Source organism: Taurulus bubalis, assembly GCF_910589615.1.
Source record: "Taurulus bubalis genome assembly, chromosome: 20".
Lineage (NCBI taxonomy): Eukaryota > Metazoa > Chordata > Actinopteri > Perciformes > Cottidae > Taurulus > Taurulus bubalis.
This window is the reverse complement of record NC_136608.1, coordinates 9736596-9754674: the sequence shown is the minus strand read 5'-3', so window position 1 is coordinate 9754674 and position 18079 is coordinate 9736596. Positions and strand designations below refer to the sequence as shown.

General features: G+C 42.5%; 1 protein-coding gene across 1 annotated transcript in view; it reads right to left on the bottom strand.

Moving 5' to 3' along the window:
* ptpn12 (protein tyrosine phosphatase non-receptor type 12) overlaps nucleotides 1–15240 on the bottom strand; it is a gene marked incomplete at both ends in the record, with an annotated part of 36559 nt that extends 21319 nt beyond the window's left edge. The window contains 2 exons of the mRNA XM_079236348.1: nucleotides 266–374; nucleotides 15139–15240. Coding sequence (XP_079092474.1) covers nucleotides 266–374; nucleotides 15139–15240 — 211 coding nt within the window. The remainder of the gene's footprint in view (nucleotides 1–265; nucleotides 375–15138) is intronic.
* Nucleotides 15241–18079: the final 2839 nt, after the last annotated feature.

The following is an 18079-nucleotide window of genomic DNA, read 5'->3' as shown; positions in this document are numbered from 1 at the left end:
CAGAAGAAGCGTAAAATAGCAACAGAAAGTAGAAGCGAAACGAGACACCAGATTACACAGGCTGGTGTAGCAAGGCATGATGGTACTTTGAATGCCATGTGATGTTGTTCACCCACACAGGTATGTTGCATGCAACCAACAGATACATAGTCTTAAAAACGTGCTTTAGTTTAGTCTGTGGTTGGACTTTCAAAAAGAATAACGGCCAATATATAAATCCAGCTGCCAGGTTTAATCGTCAATATTAGCATGCATGTGTACTTACATGGCAGTATATCTTTATATCTGTTCTTCTTGACATTCTCCTCCTTCTCTCCGACGTTGGTGGGGTAGATCTTCTCCGTCCGATATTTAGTCGATAACCGTCGTAACCGCTGGAATAAACAACACAAGAGAGAATATATTTAGTGGAAAGTAAATAACTTATCTTCTTCTCCTTTGCTCTCACGCCTGCAGAGATTATACATCATTTGTTTGCACATATAAATGGGAGCAACAAACGCAGAGGAAAGGCAACATGGGTTCCACGTATGATCGGAGGACTTTTCTTCGACAGCACACAGGGAATAGATAAGAGAATTACACTGAAGATACAAAGAAAGCGTTAAGGCAGAGACCCAGAGAGTCGTGACAAAGTGTTGGATATGAAACTTAAATCTGTGGTGTTAAGCAATTCATTTGAGTTTCAATTAAGCTTTATTTTTTTATATACATTAGCTCTGAAGCGTTCACATACACGCTGAGATTGATTAAACTCTTTTGACGCACGCGCACACACACACACACACACACACACGCACACGCTCCTCTTTGCATGATGGTGCATTAAGATAAGTGCAGCCAAATCTAATAGCAGCTGACATTGATGAAGACGCACTCAGTTAATGGGAGGAGAGCAATTACGGCGTCTCTTGTCTGACAGCAGGTGTCTCGGACCATCACAAGTTCATGTTTGAGTTCAAATCTTTTTTCGCCACACCGAAGTGAATCAAGGTGCTTTACATGATTAAATTACAAATAGAAAGGCAAAATGGTAACTGCACAAGTATTATAAGTGATTTGTCAGATATTTGATTAGTTGGATCGGGCATGAAAGGACTTTTCAAGGACACTTTCTGTCTGCAGGTTCCTTTATTGTGTCTCAGCTGAATAACCAGAGAAGTTCACATTGCGATATAAAATGGCATTACACAAGCAGGAAAGCAGATTTTACTCCCAACAATATACCAGGAAACAAGAAGCGTATCCCACCCTGCAGAAGTCACCGCTTAAGATTGTTGTTTGCAATCAGTGTGCTACAGATTTCTATTGTGTTGTTGATTTCGGTTGAGTCCATATTATTGGATGAAAACTCCACACGCATCCTTATTGAGAAGGAGGAGGATCCAGCTGCAAACATTTTGGTAATTTAAGGTATCAGATATTAAGGGTGCTTTCCCACCTGACCTTCTCGGTACAGTGAAAACCAGCTTGGGTCCGTTTGCTCGGTTATTTCGGCTCATTCGGGCTGGTGTGAAAGCTGCCAATCGAACAACTGAACCGAGACCGCCGGAAACAGGAGGATAGCTGTCCGCTTCCAAGCAACACTCTGTGCTCATTTGAGATGCTGAAAGCAAACGAACCAACGGGAGTTTATGACAGCAGATGTGCGATTTCCGAATGATTTAAAAAAGGCCAAAACACTCACAAAAACATCTGCCGAGGAAGCGATCGTACCGATCAGTAGAAGGCCGTGTATACAACCTTCAGCGCGGGTATTGTCCCCGATTAAAAAGGTCAAAAGCTGTTAAAGCTGCCGTGCTTGTATCCGACTCCTTACTTTGACACTTCATTAAGTCCATTAAAAAGAGTGTAACAGTAATCCGGCTCATTGCTCAGGTCTGTGCGCTCCCCGGCCTTTTGTACAGTCCTGTCTCCACCCGTTAGCCGACATGCAGTCTAATTATATTGGTAATAATCAGTCATTTCTTTGTGTTTCGGTCCAATCAGGGGGTCACTAGTCCGTGTGTGTGCCTTTATGTTTACTCCTCTTGGGAACAGGAACCAGACCAGAACTAAAAACTAACAAAGCGCCACTTCTTCCTTTGGTCCGGATCAAATTAAGCGAACTACAGGTGGAGGAGCTCAACTACAAGTTAGGGGACTTTCTGAAGCTTCCAGTGAATTGTATCACTCATTCACAGCTTCCCTGTGGCCTCGAGTGTCACAGCGTAACTTTCAAGAAACTTCAAAAGAACAGCAAGACTTTCGTACTATTAAAAACGCCTGCTGCTCGACTCTGATAGTGTTCACATGATATCTCTGTCAAGTGCCTTTTTTTATTCTCTCAGTTGCTTCAATCACTTCCTTCTCTCTTTCTGAGTCAGTGCCTCTCTCTCTCTCTCTCTGAGAAAGTCAGCGTGGGCGTTCGAGGCTGCTGGAGCCTCGTGTGAAAAATGGTCCCGCCTCTTCTCTCTGGCACCGACTGCCGGCTTCCCTCGTGCTGCTGTGACAGACGCACACAAACACACTGTACATCCTGATTTCCTGAGAACTCTCCAACCTCAAGACTTCTCTTCCTGTCCACCTTTCTCTTGTGACTTTTGTCGTAACGTCGCTTCGTAGCTATTGCGGAGAAACAGACAACAATACACAGGCCGACAGAAACTATTGCAAAAACATCGGAGGGAAATGATAACTACAACGTCAACACCAATATTGCATAGTTGAGTCGGGATGCACTGATACCAGGGTAACAATATAAATAGTTGGATTTTGTTTATGTGACAGTGGAGCTATCCAAGTCAATATTTATATAACAAATACACGATATATACTTGAATTTTAATTCCTTGCTGCATTAAAAGGGTCTTAAAAAAGCTTAATTCCTCTTAATTTTGAAGAAAAATTCACAAAATGAAGAAAGCAATGTTTAAATCTTGCCTAAAGTTGCTTTAGACATAAGAATAATTCCAAACAGTGAAACACAAACTACTACCCTACTCGGTATCGGACGATACCCGACCCCAAGGTATCGATATTAAAACTTATAAAGTCGGATCATTGCAGCCCTAGTTGAGAATATCTTTCCCATTTAGTCGTATAAATTCCATGCATTACATGTCAATCTTTATGCCTACAAGTTACAAACACGGGTAAAGAAAACGCCACAACTCTCAGCTCCTGTCTTCTGTTACTTCTTTCCTCTGAAAGTTGTCTTTGTGACACAGCGCGTCAGTGCTTTCATAAACTGAATACACTACTGACACACACACACAAACAGCTCAGAGGCACCCTAAAGACATAATGAGTTTTTCGACTTTCATTTTGCATCACTCATCTCTCTAAAGCACGGCGGCGAGCTGAGGGAGAGGAAACAAGGAAGAGGAAAGGAGATGGGGGAGGACGAGAGGTACACACTGAGACTGTGGGCGGCAACACAGCTGTGCGTGTGTGTGTGGTAATAGCATTAGAGCTCCTCCTGGCCCCATGTGAATTACATTTCTAACAGAGGTCTGCTTCTGTGCTGGGCCAGAGCCCGAGAAGACAGACAGACAGACAGACACACACACACACACAATGAGCAAGAGAAGGCAGGCAACAGGGATTCGTGATGGTTTGTGATTCTCCCAACCCACAAAACATATTATGTGGAGGCAAACATGGACACTATTGTGCTCTCTAACACGGTAATGATATGTATTTATGTCCCCTTTGTAACTGGGAAGTACAAGGCACTTCCCACATTAAAGATTATGAGTTCTGACATCTTGTAGCACCTAATCAAAGCTTTGTTTCGGCCCATGTGAATCTATACATGATACGACTACATCAGCTGCCATTTAGGGGAAAGATTTCACGACTTGTATAATCATGCAGGTCAAATTGGAGATTAGCAGCATAAAAAAAAAAAACTACAAAATATCAGCGCTTGTAATTCCAGGCTAACACCTCAATCGCTCAATTCAGCAGATCAAGCCGACAAACATTCGTTTTAAGGTCAACTGGACAAAGCTTTTGTCCCAGAGAGGCATATATGTAGGGATATCAGCAAGCGGTCTATTCAACAGCTGATCGCAGGCTCAAAAAGCCACAAAGAAAACAATACATGTCTTGCTTCTGTACATCTTATTTGACTGCTTGTGGAAGAGGTATTTGTAATAATTGTTGATAGAGTCCTTCACCTACTACAGCTGTTGAATTACCAACAGATATGGAGTAGTGGTTGCTTGACAACTAGAATTGTTAGGAGCTTGACTTGTGCGACACAAGGAGATGAGTAAATGCATCAGCGGTGAGGGTTAGGTACAGAGGCTAGACTGTCATACTATTTTAAAAGTAACACACGGTTTCCTTTCAAGCAAGTTGTCTGAGAACATTTTAAGCATTTCTTGTCATGCATTGCATTGAATGTGGCCTGCATGTGTTTTACCAACAATGTACAATGATAGTACAAACGTGGACCTGACACTTCCGAGAGGCCGAGGATTTACAGAGGGTTTCTCGATTTGAACGACGATTTGTAGACAAATTTGACCTTTCAAGAGGCTGATTACGTAATTAGTGATAATGGAAAATAAACTTCCCACGAACAAAAGCTTAATTGTATCCAACGCCTTTTTAATTTGATACATCGTTGTGAAAAAAGAAACTCGGATGGCGACCCAGCTACTGTCTGTCTCGCCATTTTTCTCTTTACTTTCCATTGTCCTGCAGACATACCCTGTTTCTAATTACTCGTACTTCCTGTTACGTAAAATACACACACACACACACACACACACACAAACACACAAAAGACAAATAATGGGTAAGCCTAGAGGATGCAGAAGAAATAAAGCAGAGGGAGAGAGTCCTCGCCTGCTGCTCGGTACTTTTTTCTAAACAAACCATGAGAGGTGGGGTGTGAGGGAACGAGAAAAAGAAAGATGAGGAGAAGAGATAAGGATATTAAAGATAAAAAGGAGTGATATGGAGAAGGGGGGGAATAAACAAAGGGGAGGTGAACAGAGAGGAAGAGGGGGAGAGAGAGAAGGGAAGAGGGAGAGGCGAGGCTTTTAAGAAGCTCTTGGTTACGAAGCAAATGGGTCCTTTTCTTCCTTGTTTCTGTGGTCCATTCACACGCTCTCTTTACACACTCTGTCGCTTCGCACTAGCTTCTGTCCTCAATGCAGAGAGGAGAACAGAGGGGGCAAGGAAAAATAAACATCCTTGTATTTATCAAAGTACACTCCTGTAATCAGATCCAGGTAAATGTCTTCATCATTTGTACCTTTAGGACTGCGAAGTTACTAAAACACTAGAAAACTCAAACCGTTTTCTATGGTTTTCACACAATTAAAAACCAGAACGCAGTGAAACCAGCAACGCTGCACTGTTGTGGTCTGGGCTGCTAAAAGTGTGAGGCGTGATACCCACATTTTAACATTGTGTTAGCAGATGGTGTTCACTTGCTCCGTCTGTCAAAAGTTAAACTGGAGTTCAACTTCTCGGACGAACTCAGTTGCAGTGTTTTTTACTCGTCATGTTCGGTCAGCCCAGGTCATCTAACCGATGAATCAATGGTGCTTCACTCCGGTGCTTTCATCTCTTTTTCGGACTTAGAATTAAAAGCAAAAAAACTATAGAAAGTCTTTGTCACATTGCTCCTGTTCCTTCTACACTCTATTTCTACCTTTCTACTCCGTTCTGTTGCTAATATTTTCCAACTTCCCATCAGTCAGAGGAGTAAAACAGCATGACTGAGTTGGCCAGTTTCCTGTGAACGCTCTACTTCCACCGACACCGACACACACACACACACACATTCACACACAGGGCGTTGCCCCAAAAAGCCCAGTGCCTACTTCACAGACCCCCTTCAGGGTGTGACAGTCATGTGTGTTCACAGACACATTTCTACACAATGACTTAACTGGGCCTAAAATGGCTCAAGGATGCCAGGGCAGTTACTGGGCCCAGAGGGAGAGGGAGAGGGAGAGAGAGAGAGAGAGAGAGAGACAGATGGAGAGACAATGGAAAAGAAGATTAGGAAACGAAAGAAGAAACGAAGATTTAAAAACAAATGTTGAGAGATAGAAGGAGCACCAGAGCGGTAGAGGTAAAGAGAGAGAGAGAGACGTAGCCGTTAGTGGGTCTAACCTACTTTCTGTCTCCTGGCTGAATAAGTCAGCATCGCTGTACTTCTCTGGCACACTGAATTATTCACACACACAAACACACACAAAGAGAAACACATTCTCTTTTGCTTCTTTTTTTTTTAACTCGGCCGTAAGCACTGATCGGCAGGAAATATGTTCTCTGGGAAAAAGTGTGTGTGTGTGGGTCCAGGAAGTGAAGGTGTTGAGCGCTGGTGGCAGAGAGGCTGTGCTGACGGTCACCTTCCATGCAGACACACACACACACACTAAAATAGGTCACCTCTTACAAAGCACTCTGCGAGCATGCAGGGGAAAGATGCACTGCCACAGCACAGACACTAAAAGGGTCCGTATGGCTCGCTATACGAGTCTATATGTCGCTCTGCTTCTCTCCGTCTGTCGATTCAATAAGCTTTCTGTTCGTGGCATTAGTGTCCCAGGTCAGAACAAAAGGCTGCAAAGTCATGTTTAGCTGGACAGAAAAAGATGCAACTGCACCAAAGTCAAAATCAAGTAAATGAAAAAAAAATTGCGACAGGAAGCGGGTGATGATATATAACGCAGCAGCATAAATGAGGAGCAGCTTTAAAGCAATATTGTCTTTCTTGCTAAGACTTAGATGACACGTTTGATACTTCTGAATGCTAAATATGTAGGTGGAACAAACGGCCGGTTAGCTTAGCTTAGCATAAAGACTGAAAAACCAGCAAACTCTGTCTCCGGGTCAAGAAATAGTCCAGCAGTACTGCCCTCAAACCAGCGAACTGACGTCTTAGTTTGTGAGCAAATTAAACAAACAACATTCAATGTGTTAATTAGATTATTATGAGATTATTTGTTTCTTTCGGTAATTGCTTTGTTTGGAAAAAAAGAAAGAAGATAAATCAATTTTTTCAGATAACAGGTCAAGTGCCACTGTTAGTTTACCAGTTAAACAGAGCTGAATAAAGAGGCTTGATCACTAAGGAAATAACACGAAATAATAATAATAAGATAATGTCCAACGACCAGCATCAGTTGCCAAGCTGTATACACACATACAAACATGCATGCATTGTGCAGTAATTTCCACTTCATGGCTACTGGCCAATATAGGTCAGTGGAGCAAGATAGCATGAAACACACACACACACACACACACACACACACACACTAATGTGCTTTCCTTTAATTAAACATCAGGCTTCCCTTTCTCTTTCATTTTCAGTTCCTAAACCATCTGACCGAATATCTGATTGTTATACAAATCACTCAGGCAGCCGCTCAATATGCAAATATTACGCCACAACTGGAAACACCTGCCCTGAAAGCGACCGGTTCAACCAGCCATGTAAAACCAAAGTCCCTTCTGGGTGCCTACTTCCTTTGGGACCTCAAAGCTCTGCTTGGCATAAGTACACAGACTCTCACGCTGTGCGGCATGCGAGGAAGGGGTTTTTGTGGCTTTTACAACATCCAAAGACAAAACTAAGTGGACAGAGCTGGAGGAAGGATGTAGTGGGGAAAGAGGAGAAGTGCCAGAAGATGAACTGGAGAGAGATATGGAAATGAGATGCAAAAGACAATCTTCTGGTTTAAGTGTCAGAATATCTGTTCTTGGTGTGTAAACGTGGCGGTGAGTTTCCTTCACCTCGTCTTTGTGATCAATTTGACTCCTGAGTAGTTGATGAAGTTTGACTTTTTTCTGTTTACGCTCAAGTAAAGAGAAGACTTGTAAACATTTCGCATTTTAAATTGAAAAGGCAAAACAGTATACCACATTGTATGATATCACTAAACATCTCGCAAGACACAAGAACAAGGGTAGATGCCAAACAATTACAATGGCCAGTATTAGGGAGTCAGAATCAAGGAACAGGAATGGATAAAAATAAAGAAGTCAAAAGGGGTCTTACGAAATTTGACGCAAATGGCAGAAGATATAAAAACACGATCATACAGTCATAAAACCATTCATGTGTCCTCGAGTGAGACACTGAACCCCCAGTAGTGCTATTCTGCAGCCGACCGCCATGTGACTTTCCCTGTGAAGATCAGAATGTCATCATTTTCACAGCGTGACCTCCCCCTCCCTCTTCACCATCATTTGTGTCTCTGAAATAAGCTCAGAAAACAATAAACCCTCTAAAGCTCACTGCAACAACAACAAAATAAATAGAAAATACGCAGAACATCGTCCACTGGGAACTTATTACTGAAACATTTCTGGAGAGGAACCCACAACCATAGAAGTCTGACATGTTGGATTTTCAGTTTCAATTGTTGACACGGCCACACGACGCAAACACAGTGCACATTTTGGGGTATTTGCCTGGTGGTAGTTTCCCGCTCTCGAGCGAGGCCTGCTGCAGGAAGCAGATGTGGACAAAACCGCATCTAATCCCAGTCACCTGGGACAGGAGCTCATTGTGTGCTCAGTGTTTGTGTGCATGTATTAATCCCTCCCCTGCTCTGATATTCACAGCCCGTACATGGGGGGTCAAACCGGCCTCACAAGCTTTCACGCTTAAGCCCAGACGAGGGTCGAGTAAGAGTCTGGTGAAGTGCGTTCAATTGACATTCTGTGTTTGTTTATTGATATTATAATCATTTAATACACTCCTGGATTAGTATCCTGTCCAAAAATGTCTCTCCATGTAGCAATTTCCTTTCACCTATGACACACACACACACACACACACTGTATTACTGCAGAGTGTTCGAGTGTGTGGTCTCTTTATCTTGATCAATACAGTTCTTCAGCCTGGTTGGTGGCTCGGCTAGCTTTCATCAAAGCAAGGCTTCTCTCTCTCTCTCACAATTACACACACAATAATTCACTCCAGAGCGGAAATATTGTGTTCTCTTCTGAGAAACACCCAGCTCCGGGGCAAAAGGCTGGTTTCTGGGTTAAGCCGTGGGAGGGGGCGGGCGGGCGAGAGAGAAGGAGGCTTGTGACACCAGAGGAAATTGGGAAGTCTTGTTACAGTAACATGAGGAAAGCTTACAGTGGTTGCCACACACACACACACACACACACACACACACACACACACACACACACACACACACACACACACACACACACACGCTAATAAAAGCGCACAGCCGTACAAACATGCACACCAGGTTTCTTCTTTCTTAGCCAGTGATGAATGATGGCAGACTAATAATTTTCTGAGACAGATTTACTGAAACCTAAAGCCTCAGACTCCAGTAGACTGCCTTTGCCAAGTTAATCTAAAACCACTCTGAACAATCTCTGAATGAAGTTCCCTCAAGTCCACTCACACTGGCACTTGTCTTCCATGCTGATACACAGAAATGGGGGTCCTTGCATCCCTGACCAGTGTGTGTGTGTGTGTGTGTGGGCTTGTATAATACATGGGCATAAAGGCTTCCCATCATGTGCTGCAGGCTCAGATGTGTGTGCAGGCACTTCAAATGCAAACACAGAACTCAGAGGACAAGGGGAAGCCCCCTGGTGACTGTGGAAATATCTACTACACAAAAACCCACAAAAGTTAGGCATCGTCACATCTCATTTTCTTGCCTCCCCTCTGAGTGTTTTATGTCAGCCCAACAGGACACGCATTTAGAGAAGCGCACGTTTGCACTTTTTCGCTTTCTTTGATGTGCGACTTGGGAGGAATCTGCTCGCCAAGGTTGGGCGGGCAGAAACACACACACACACACACACACACACACACACACACCCCCTGTCTAGACTACAATATTGAGCCGAATGTTCCTAACAGCAGGTATGCGTGCGTTTATGCCAGTGTATTTAGAAATAGTATCACGCATGACAGAGGTCCTATTGTTTTTTTTAGTTGTTTTTTTTTACGTTATGCTCCCTTCATCTCTCCTCATTTCCAACTTGAACCACTTCGTAGCTACATTTACTGGACCTGTGAAATTATTTTTACACCTCTATGAAGGACACGCAAAGTGTCTCCTTCCATCTCATGCATGAGTCGCAAATCGCAATATCCAGGCATCTGCTCATACGCAGACTGTTCATGTCCATGTGGCACATGAACAGACGGCAAAATTGCAATATGTTTGTATAAAATTGGTTCTCAGCTCCATGTTTGACAACAAGTTAGATTTTGTATAAGTAGCTGTGTACGAGATTGGGCGCATTTCCGTTGCCTCTCAACTGCTCCAAATGTGGCGACGGCCGAGCTGGCTGCTGTCAGCTAGCGGTGCTTCCAGCTGACAGACAGAGCCAACGGTGTTTAGCTGAGGGTGCACCCGAGGGTGAATCTGAGGGTGAATGCGGAGCGTGGGTGCTACGCTTTCTTGACGCCACCGCCGAGTTGGGACGTGTTTTTTAGCTCTAACCGCCGTATGAGCGCAGTTTCTGCCAGGGCTCGGAGATCCACTGCCACTGGGGACAACCGTGCAAAAAAAAATGCACATGTACAACAAACACTGAGGCATATTTTTTCCCCCGAAGTCTTCTATAATAGCACGTTTCTTTCAGGCTGCGTGGTGGCCTAGTAGCTACAGAGGGTTTCCCATAACACTGAGGTCACAGGCTCAACCCCTGCAGCTTGTGTGTCTATCAACAGCTGTGTGTTCAATCAACCCGGGCTTGAGCTAAACTCCACACCTCACTCGCTCGATTACTATATGACCTGAACACTATGAGAGGTTCACTTCATAAGGAAAAAGACATCAAGTCTTCATCAGATCAAGAAAGTGAGCCCACGTTAAAGAAGAGCGTCTCGAGATTGCTTCTCCCTCTCTGCTGTAATACAATTTGGACACTTGTTTTTTTTTAATTAAAACTGAAGAGCAAAACTCAGTCTCCAAGGACAGGCAGTTAGCGCTCTGCCCGTGGAGCGGTGAGACTCGCTCCACAAAGCCAGCTTTGTGAGTCAGCGATATAACGTTGGACGGGTCCGGTCACAACAGTTAACACCTCATTCAACGCATTTGAAAGGAAGGGTCGACGTCAGGTGATTCGCTCACACGGGCAAAGTGGACCCACGCTGAGCTTTCACATCTAGTCCAACTTTGATATGCACATTTACGGCATCAAGGAAGCCAACCTTTTCAAACTGTTCTTCTCCAACAGGTTGGTTTGTGGACTCTTTATAGATCTCTTCAACAGGCTTTCAGTTGGAAGCTGGCTCGTAATGTAGCTGGTGTTATCGGATATTAAAGCTTGGCTTGCAGTTTGCCTCGAGCAATCTCATCTGGCCTTCAAAATGAAAACTGTGTTACATTTTCTGTTATATATTGACAGAAGATGATACATTTATGTCAACATTATCCATCTGTTTGCTTCAGAAATAAACTTTTATCTTTGGGAAGTCTTACTTTGCAAGTTTTAGTATTCTAGTTGTGGGTTTATATCTTCTGTTTACTTACTGAATCATATTTTATCTAGAACTATAATGACCACATTTTCACCAAATGTAGAATCTTAATGTGCCCGTACCGTTGCCCGTGTTTTGTTTTTTTACTCGGGCTCTCTTACATAAGCGCACTAATAGCTGGTTTGGAAAGCCGTGGGTTGACAGAGCCGGTTGATAACCACCCTTGTGAAACATCTAAGATTGCCATTGTTTGGTTTTGTGAAACCAGCAACTGCAGAGATTCCCCCATGTTGACAGACACCAGGTCTCGACAGCACACTTTACCATTCATCCCATTGGTATCCCTTTAAATGAAGCCATCCCCGTCGTACCAGATTGGTTACAGTGATAATACCGTTTACTGATGACACGCTGCATGGCTGAAGTTTAAATCTTTTAAAGTTCTTACTGCCATTTGGACCCACTAACATGCCACAAAGCTGGTCAGTTCAACCCTAAAATAACTTGTCATTAAAACGCAGATGGGCAAGGAAGAAATAATAGACACATAGCTGGGAAATATGGCTGGGCGATGTGGCCAAAATCGGAGAAATTGGTTGCAAAAAAACAGAAAGACACTTCTTAAATTTGGGTGCCAGATAGGAAAATAAAAGTCAAGTGTCCCTATTCCATCAAACAGCTGCAGGAGGAGTATCAAAGCATGTTATATCCGACTTGTTGCCCTTCCAGTGCATTGTAATTATGCCAATAAAACACATTCTATATATACACACAACAATAGTCCGAGTGGGTGTTACGTCAGGCGTTCTGGTGACTCAGTGTGCAAAGCAGCACACCCCATGTGCTTGTGGCATTGGGAGTGTTTGACTCCGGCAATTGAAAGCTTCATGCAAGGCTCGAAATTGGTACGACAGACCAGCAGCAAGCAGCTAAAGCACTCACTTACATGTTGGCGGACGAGTCTTAACGGTGCTCGGCACAGTGACACGCAGCCCACCCGTGCTCAATGAGAACATGCCTTCTTGTCTTCAAGCTGCTGAATAATACAGATGAAGCTCCTAATTCACCAGCAGATGTTGCCATCCGACTGCAGATTTAGCTTGATTTAGATTTACATGAACACCATTAATAAACCTGACATTCAGCAAGTTTCCTGAACTGAATTACTGTAGAAAAATTGTTATCCAAGAAATTGTTCAAATTGAAGCCTTTCCATGGCACAAAGATGACATTTACGTGAGCGGTTTTATAGTCATGTTACTGTCCAGAGGGATGCGATAGCCAAAAGGCTAACAGGAAATATGTTTCACTGTAGAAAGGAATTATTGTGTTTCAAGCCAATAAAGCTCATTTGAAAGGAAACTGAACCGATATCACATGAAGAATGGAGGCATGACAAGCAGTCAGTGATGGCAGTCAGTGGTGTCGCTGCAAGCTTGAAAAGTGGGGTTTCTGATTTAAAAAGGCCGCAACCAGGGCTAAAGGGATGTTTTGTTGGGAAAATTGATAAAGAAACTAAAAATGTTCCACCCACAAGCTATAAGATCACATCTCCTACGGTCCCTCCCAATGTTAAACAGCGCAGGGCTGTGGTTGTAGTAGGCAGTTTGACAAGGCGTGGATGTGTGTAAAGTCATGAATGAGAAGTCTGGCGGTGCTTAAAGAAGAACCTACATTTACCCCAGTCAACTCTATGTGAAGCATTTAAGATTGACAGGAACCAGCAGCCAATATAATGTACTCTGAGATACTATAAGATCGTTCCATCTATAGGGCTGTAGTTTATCCATAAAGCACTTCCTCAATGCCTCTCTCAGCCCAACGCCACTCGTAGTCGGGTTTCATGACACACGCTCATCAGCACACAACTGGACACTTATAGAGAGTTTGCCTTATTTCAGAATTTGTTTCGGCCCTATTTTCAACGCAAGATGCCAGACAAATTGTGTAGCTTTCATCCAAAGTGTGCCCAGGAGTTGAGAGAGCTCCCGTTTTAAAGCCAGGACAAAATCTTATGAAATGGGCCAAGAAAGAATGTTGCAAGCTCCAGCAAGCAGCTTGGATGAAGTAGGGAAGTAAGGAGAATGAAGTAAGTGTATGTGTATGTGTGTGTGTGTGTGTGTGTGTGTGTAACTCTAGGCAAAAGGAGAAAAAGTTAACCCAGACATTGAATCACCTCTTTCACAAACAACCAAACTACAGTACAACAATGACCAACCAACGTTTAACTCCCCTTTGGCGTGATGCAAATCATAAAGGAAATCCAAACCTACAATCTGCTTCTACAACTAGTTTAACTGTAACTGAGGACTGTTTCTTTCTGAATCCTTTAGAGGCTTTACTCCATTACATTAATTTAAACTTGCAAATGAAATGTGCACGTATCCTTCCAGCTAGGACATCGTTTCCCAACGGATCCCAATCAAAGCCATTAACCTAATATGACCACACAGTGATGCAAATGGTATTACAGAAGTGCCATACCGGTTGTGGCTATTTCAGCAATTTCACAAGCCTGGGACAAGTCCTATTACATCATCCAGCGATGCATTGTGGGTATGGCTGCAGGCCAGTGGTCATCATGTGGCGAACAAAATATGTTATCAATATTGAACAATGAATGTCTCTTTTCACATGTAAGAATGTAGTAAAGTAACAATATACAGTACTACAAACACATTACAATACAAACATTGAATCATAATCACAAACGAAAAAAGGAACAGAAAAAAAGGATAGACAGATTAGGTTTGCCGTTTTTGTTCCTCGATGAATAATACACTCAGTTGCCAGTTTATCAACACAGCCAGTCCAATACAACAGCCCTCATGAAGGCCATGATGTTCGGTTTTAAACTTTAAATCAACTTCATGGTCATTTTGGAGACTAGATTGTGGTGCAGCTCAATTTGATCGCATCATACTGCGTCTCAAATATGTTGTGCAACCTATGTATTATCAGTTGAGGGTGGAATACAATGAGTGTATTTAGCCTGAAAAGCTGGGGAAACTATATTTAACAAATAAAGCTGCTGATTTGACTGTCTTTGGGTGTATTTGGCATCCACTGCCTTACATATCTGCCCAAAACCTCCACCAAGTAAGCAACTGCAATCGCTCTATCAATATTTTACAGAGATTTCTAGCAATATGCTGTATCAAAATGATGCACAGGCACACTACAGGTACACCAAAGGAGATACCACACACACAGCCATGCTCGGTGTGGCCAGTGGCTAGTCATTGCTTATTGAGTATGACAGAGGACAATGAATCACTGCACTGTATCCTCACAATCAGGCATGCTTATCAGACAGTAAGCCATAATAACTGCACTTTAGCACAGCATTTACCCAAGATAAGCCTTCCCCAACACGTATAAAATAGTGAAAAGTGACGTGAATGCGTCTTGTTTTGCTTTTGCGTCTTCATGTGTATATTAAAAGAGAGAAAGAAAGAAAAAAGGAGCCGGTAGTATTTCTGAGGTTTGGGAGACAATGCTAGGCCGCCATGTAAAGCCTGGAGGACGGGAGGAGAAGGAAGAGGGCAGTGTGGCCGCCCCTGCCTCACCTCCTGGGGGATGCGGGAGACCAGGAGCCGGGGAGGGGTGTGGTGTTGGGGAAAAGGTGGAGATAGCGATGGGAGAGAGGTTTGGTTGAGGTGGGTACAAGGGAAAGGAGGCTAGGTAAGCTCATGTAAATGTTGACCCACCATGAAGTCGCTGCCGAAGTTGTCCTCTCCCCTCTCCTCGTCCCCCTCGCTCATGGCCTTCACCCCCTGGATAAACTTTCTCAGGATGCCGGCTTGGTCCATCCTTCAGTCCTTGTTGTAACGTATCCCGTTGGCTTTTCTTTATTATATAAAAAAACAACCTCCCAAAGTAGGAAGGGAGGAGGAAAAAAAAAATTCAAAAATAAAACAACAAAAAGGGACACAAGGGAAAGGGAGGAGGGATAAATACAAATAAATAAGCTTCACGGATCCTCCCAGAGACTCATCGTCGGTTGATAACACAACACCTTTCTTTTTTTATTATTATTATAGACCCATGTTGTTTCTCCCTTTCCTTCTTTCTTCTGGGCTGTTTTTCACAACGGTACCGATTCGTCCCAAAGAAAAGCAGCGGCGGCCGGGCTTTCACGTCTACGAACAAGTTTACGGCCGTGGCGTCACATAAAGAGGACAGACTTGGCTCTGTAATGAAATAAAAAGAAAGCGAAAAGACAAAAAGCCCTGGTCTAGTCAGTCTATGTACCCCTCCCTGTCTACCTCGGTTGCCACATTCACACACACTGCTGCTAGTTATTCGCTATTGGGGAACATCCGGACTGGGCAAAGCCGAAGGAGAGAAGGACCCTCCCCTTCCACTATTTAGCCGTCTGTGATTGGACAGCTGACATCTGGTATTATAATTCTATTGGCTAACGTAGATGTCGCGCTGCCAGAGAAATAGAATTGATTGGATAGAAGGTGCGTCTGTCATTTTGACGCGGTTCGTCGTTGACATTGGTGAGATAAATCACAATTTTTGTCAATTAAAAAATAACCACATTTCTGTTAAGAAAACGAAATAATTACAAATACATGTTTTAAGTGAACAATACTGTAGTGTATACTGATTTATCGTTTAATTATATTAATATGTACAGTAATCCTTTATTTCTTCCTAAAAGTCTTACACTTTGTGAATTGTATTTTATTGTTTGGAGTATTTGTAATGCCAAACATATGTGTTACTTTTGCAACATGCAATATAACATTGGATTTTTTTTTTTTTTTTAACAGAAGTCTGATCCATAGACTAAATTGTGTTAATTTTCCAGCCATAAGTTATCCTATAAAAATACTGCATACATTGTTTACATGTTTCCCTGTATGTAAAGTAACTAGTCTTTTACCTTTTGGAGTTATATCTGATCATTTTAAACCTGCCGTTTTATGATTTTATCTGTTGTGGAAAAGGGAATGCATTTTCTCACTAACCTCTAGTTCAAAAGTAATCCTGACTAACTTCATACTCTTACATCTGACCGTACTGTTTATTGTCTCAACCAGTTGCTTTCATAAGTAGCAATATTAGAATTCCCTAAATTACGAAGCGAGCAGTAAAATGTTCTGTGCTGAGTCGTCACGGAGAATAATCCTTTTCAATTACTGTAAATCATTGATGCATTAATGTGAAAGGCTTTCTGTTGTGGACTGAGGTCCAGGTGGCGCTCTGTCTAATTCCTTCAAATCATTTTAGTGGTGGTGGGAGTCATATGTAGACAATAACACATTGAAGCCACTGACCTGCTCCACTATCTGCAAATATACATGAGCCTTCCATTGTTTGCACTCTGCCAGCAAATACAGGAGAGTACAGGTTACAGTAAGCTTCTTTATACAGTTTAATAATCCTGTCATTCAGCCATAACGCTGTTATTGATTTAATCTAGAGTACTAACATACACACAGAGATAGATAGATAGATAGATAGATAGATAGATAGATAGATAGATAGATAGATAGATAGATAGATGAATTGAAGGACGGACAGTCAGACAGACAGATAGATAAATATGGATAAATATGTGAAGCCCAGAGTAAAGAAGCAGCTAACAGTCAACAGATTAGTGGGTCAGATATATCACATTGATTAAGATAGAGTCAGAAATAGAAACAAACAATTTTATCATGACACGTCCGCACCAATGGTCACCTCGTCACATACATAGCATATGCTGTTTCCTATATGTTTGGTGTTTCACAACCTTCTTAAGTTATGCTATTTTTGAGCATCCAGGTCAATTCATTTTAATGGAACTGACAGACTGGGGAGAAAGACAGAGAAACAGAGACGGAGAGAATAGAAAAGAGCAAATGGTAAATTGGTATTCTGGATACAGCTTCCGGGGGACGGAAACTCAATAGACACTTATGCATGATTAACTGTCTTCCGATAAACACACACAGAAGGGGAATCAAGTGACATTGTTTCCCTTTAGTTCTACCAGTGGCAACAAACAAGCCCGTCTATTCAGTCTGAGGAAGAGGGAGAAGGAGAAGGGGACGCTGTCACTCAGCCAACAAGCTTTCACACACAAACTGCTTTTTGTTGCTCTCGTCTTGAAACGTATTTGCTTGTTATCCTCGGTAAAGATCGTACATTTTCTTTCTGTGTTTCTGTCCTCTCTTCATGGACTATAGCCACGAGCGACACAGTTGATTTTCCTGTCTGATAGAAGAGACTTCAGTCCAGCCGGTAATTGTTCTTCTCTTTTCTGTCCGTCTCTGAGACGAAATAAAGTAAACTTTGAGTCAACAGTCCAAAATTAAAAACTATTCAGTTGACTATCACATAAACAAACACATGAGAAGCTGATACGATGTAATGTTTGGCCTTTTTACTTCCCCTGTATCAATGTATTTCATATTTAGAGCCACGGACAATCCAGTCTTTGATTATTTCCCTGAACATGTTATTTAACGGGTACGTTTTGGACATAATGTTTTTATTTACTCACTTAAGTTATTTAATATTTTTGTGTTGTGATATTAAACCAATACAATCTCTAACTAACCGATTGCAGTGAGATGAGCTCTGTCTTTGTGTCGTATTTGTGTTCATACGGTGTCTATAGAGGAGTGTAATCATGTGGTTTTATCATTA